Source organism: Elephantulus edwardii, unplaced genomic scaffold, assembly GCF_000299155.1.
Source record: "Elephantulus edwardii isolate Elephantulus edwardi_28Jun2011 unplaced genomic scaffold, EleEdw1.0 scaffold00192, whole genome shotgun sequence".
In the NCBI taxonomy this organism is placed as follows: domain Eukaryota; kingdom Metazoa; phylum Chordata; class Mammalia; order Macroscelidea; family Macroscelididae; genus Elephantulus; species Elephantulus edwardii.
Window position 1 is genome coordinate 169,688 of NW_006399942.1, and position 4,394 is coordinate 174,081.

General features: G+C 36.9%; 1 protein-coding gene across 1 annotated transcript in view; it reads right to left on the reverse strand.

Annotated features, from left to right (window-relative positions):
- Positions 1-4,394, reverse strand: part of TMPRSS11F (transmembrane protease, serine 11F) — a 211,536-nt gene that overhangs the window by 16,453 nt on the left and 190,689 nt on the right. The window contains exon 7 of the mRNA XM_006896811.1: positions 1,953-2,154. Coding sequence (XP_006896873.1) covers positions 1,953-2,154 — 202 coding nt within the window. The remainder of the gene's footprint in view (positions 1-1,952; positions 2,155-4,394) is intronic.

The window sequence follows — 4,394 nt, forward strand, 5'->3', positions numbered from 1 at the left end:
ATGGTCAGCTGTGCCATAGGTGAGTCAAACACCATAATTGGCTACCCATCATGGACAGCGTTTGGTGGGGCTCCCAGATTGATTCAGATTTAGAAGCAGGAGTAGCATCCACTTCCTAAACCCCATGCCTCTTGAAACTTTATGAACCTAGAAAATTGACAATAGTTATAGAAAAGCTTCAGGCCTTTGGTTCATGGTGTGGCTATATGAGTTGTGCTCAACTCGACATCAATAAACAACAACAAAGGTGAAAATATTTATTTAAAGTATTTTAAAACTATAATATTTCTGCATGGAAATGTATGCTAAAAATTTTAGTGTATTTGGATGATTACAATATTTTCTTCAACGTACGCTATATTTTTCCTTCACAGTAGCATCTGACATTTTGCAATTATACACAGTATTGTTCTAACAATTGAACTCCTTCACATTAAGATCCAAGATCATCACCTTTCCATTATCTTGAAATATTATAATTATTATGTTTCTTATATACTGTATGTTTTGTTGTTTATTTTTCTTCAGTTCAAAGTAACTAATAAGAAAAACATTTTAAAAGTATTTCCAGTACTTGACTATATAGTTATTTTTGGTTGTTGACACTTGATTACTAGTTCTGTTTCCAAGAAGTAGAAACATAATCGTCCATAAAACATATCTTTTAAGGTTTACAGCTTTATACCCGTATCTTTAGATCCTAATTAATATGAGTTAAACCTATATAATTAAATCCTATTCAAAAGGCATGCTTTAGTTATTAGTATTTTATTTAAAATACATTTCTTACACATACAGGTGTAGAAAAAGGAATAGCCATAAATATTTTTGTTAGTTGTTGGTTGAGCTCTGCTCTATTCTGGGCCAATCTCACTGTCTCTAACACACCTACCCTTATTACCCCAGTTACTTTGTCAATCCATCTTATCTGAGGCTTTTCTCTCCTGTACTGTCCCTCCATCTTTCCTGGCATGATGTTCCTCAAAGACTGGTCCGTGTTGGCCACGTGAGTTTTCAATGAAATGCCCAAATACCACACAGACATACAGGTAATATATATGCTTTCATGCTTTCTGAGAAACATATAAGATAAATATGAAAGTATATTAGAGTTAAATCATAAAATGTTTAACTTGCTTTAATTCAATAAATGAGGTAAGTGAAAAGGAGATGATATGGAAAGTAATGTCTAATGCTCTGGAAACAGCACTTACTCATTGAATATGTGTACTCAGTTAAACAAAGATGAGGATGGTAACCTGAGACACCCTCAGTCACTGCCAGTGGGTGACTTGAGGAGTTGATGAGAAAAAAAAAAGAACAGAAGCTACAATATTCTTCTTCAGTTCACTGAAGAGTTTTAACTTGTTACTTGGATATAATTTATCTTTACAAAAGAATATTTCATTTTGTTGTAGGAAAGATCACACTCTGGAACCATGACAATATTAGAAAATTAATAAGATATTAATGTTGTTGTTAAGTACCTTAGAGTGGTAGATGACCCATAGCGACTCTTTGAATGAAAGTTTTGAATGAAAATCTTTCATCTTTTCTCCAGGTTCATAGAGTTTCTGGAGATAAGCTTTTTTGGAAGTGGTTGCCACTCTTATTCAGGAGATCCCAAAAAGCTTTTCAAGTACAAGACCAAATCCAATCATCTCACACCCTCTTGTGAGCAGCAGCCACATCTTAACCCCAAACCAGAAAACACACCTTAGCAGAATCTGGCTGTTCCCCTTATCTTTCCATCCTGGAAATAGCCCCAGACTGGTGGTCAAAAGCCCTTTTAAATACAAGGCCGAATCCAATAAACTCACAACCTGTTGTAAGCAGCAAGGTAAGAAATAATAACAAAACAAGGATCATACTTATTGAGAAAAAGGGAAGAAAAAGGTCAGAGGTGTAGAACAAGCATTTGGTATTTAGGAAACAAAGCAAGAGGAACTTACTTCCGGAAGCAGTGAGCTGCTGTGACGAGCCAAGTGTTACTGATTAGACTGGCTCCACACTGATGGCCAGCCCCTATGAGTTGGAGACTGGCCTGCCATGGCCACTCCCCATCTATAGCTGTTTCTCTTCCATTGACAATTCTTTCAGTTGATGTAGATGGAGGGATTGGCATGTTTGAAGATGTCATCCTTATCCCACAGCCTGTAATGGAAATACGTGTTAGCCTCTTTGAGTGAAAAGGAGTGTAGAAAACATGTCCTAAATTTTCTTGGCTGGAAATGCTTAAGTAAATAATTTTCACAGTTATTCTTTAATCCATACTAGTACTCAATCTGTAAGAGTTATTTTGTAGGATTCCTATTGTCTTTGTTTGCAAAAAGTGAATACATGTAGTACTTACTAAAGATCAAAGAACACAGCTTTCAATATGGATTATATCTCAACATCAAGAAAACAAAAGTCCTCACCACTAGTCTAATAAATAACATTAGGATAGATGGGGTAAAGATTGACGCTGTCAATGATTTCATTTTACTTGGATTCATAATCAACATCTTTAGTAACTCCAGCCAAGAAATTTAAAAAAAAATGTGTTACATTTGAAACAATCCACTGACAAGAAACTTTATTAATTTTTCAATAATTTTTATTGTGATTTGAATGAAAATTTACAGATATCTTGTATTTCCATTAATTCAGTATTGTACATTTTCCTCCCTTTCTCCTCCTGTTCACTTTAAATATGGTTAGTTTGTTGGTTTGGTTTTTGTTGTTTGTTTGTTTGTTTTTCTCCATTCATTATTGCTCTTTACAGAGTACTAAACATCAAGATCTGTCTTGAAGAGAATGAAATCAAGATTCTCCTTGGAGGTTGGGATTTTGAAGCTCTATCTCACATACTTTCAGCATGAGGATAGGAGAGACTGGTCCTTGGAGAAGGAGGGGTGGAAGGACAATGCAGGAGAAGAAGACCCCAGATAAGATGGATTGGTACAGTAACTGGGGCAAGGAGGGTAAGTTTACCAGAGTCAAAGACTGGCTTAGAACAAGGCAGACTTCAGAGCTGTTGTATATAGGGTCACTATGAGTTGCAGGTGACTCAACAACACTTAACAACAACAACAAAGATCAAGAATGTCAGTTTAAAGACTTAAGTGTACCTGACCCAAGCAAGAGAATTTTTAGTTGCTATACATGCATCAGAAAGTTATGCAATAAATAAGAATGACCAAGAAGAATCAATGCCTTTGGATATTTTTTATGTTGGTGAATTTGAATATTCCTTAGGCTGCTAAAAGAACAAATAAATCTTTCTTGGAAGAAATACAACCAGGGTCCTCCTTAGAGCAAGAATGGTAAAGTTTTTCTCACATACTTCAGACATGTCGTCAAGAGGGACCAATCCTTGGAAAAAAAGCATCCTGCTGGGAAGGTGGAGGGTCAGAAAAAGAGAGGAAAACTGCCAACAATATGGATTGACACAGTGACTGTAGCAATGGGCTAGAACATATCAGTGATTGAAAAGATAATGTAAGACAGAGCAAGATTCAGAAATGTTGTTCATAGGGTCATGCTGAATCAAAGTCAATCTGATGGTACTTAACAGTAGCAACTGATCTTATGTTAGTCAGTTCAGAAAAGATATTTAGTAACATTATCAGGATTTCAGTTTAGGAATTAACTTGCACAAAGTACCTACATAGGTAGGTTGTTGCTATTGAGTATTGTTGAGTCAGAACTGGACCATAGCTGATCCTCTAGTGGGTGTTCAGAAACAATAAATCACATGGAGGTAGGTAGAAAATTCATTGAGCATTTAAAACTTAAAAGCTCTTCTGATGAGTCTTAATCTTTTCCTCCAAGAAGCGTAATTTTCAGATTGTTGTTGTTTTTGTGTACCATCAAATCAGAAACAATTCATAGATGACCCTCTGCCAGGTTTTCAGAGGCAGTTGATTGTACGGGAGGAGATGGTCCTTCCTTCTCCAGTGGAGCAGCTGGTGGATTCAAACAAACCGTGTGCCTTTGGGATTGCAGTGCAATTTCTTGCCACTAGGTCACCCTGATTTTCAGATTATTGTTGGCATGTGCTGTCAAGTCACTTGTGACTTATAGCGATTCTATGTACAATAGCCGTGAACCTTGCTCTATCCTGTGACAACCTTATAGTCTCTGACACAGCTACCCTCATTACCCAAGTGGCTGAATCAATCCACCTCATTGAAAGTCTTCCTGTCTTACACTGTTCCTCAACCCTCCCAAGCATGATGTCCCTCTCCAAGGACTAGTCAGTCACTCCTTGCAACATGCAGAAAGCATATCAGATGAAATCTCAGAATCCTTGCCTCTAAGGAGCAGCCTGATTTCACCCTCTCTGGGACAAACCTGTTTGTTCTCCTGGCAGTCCATGGTATAGTCCATATTCTTCTCCAGCACCAAAG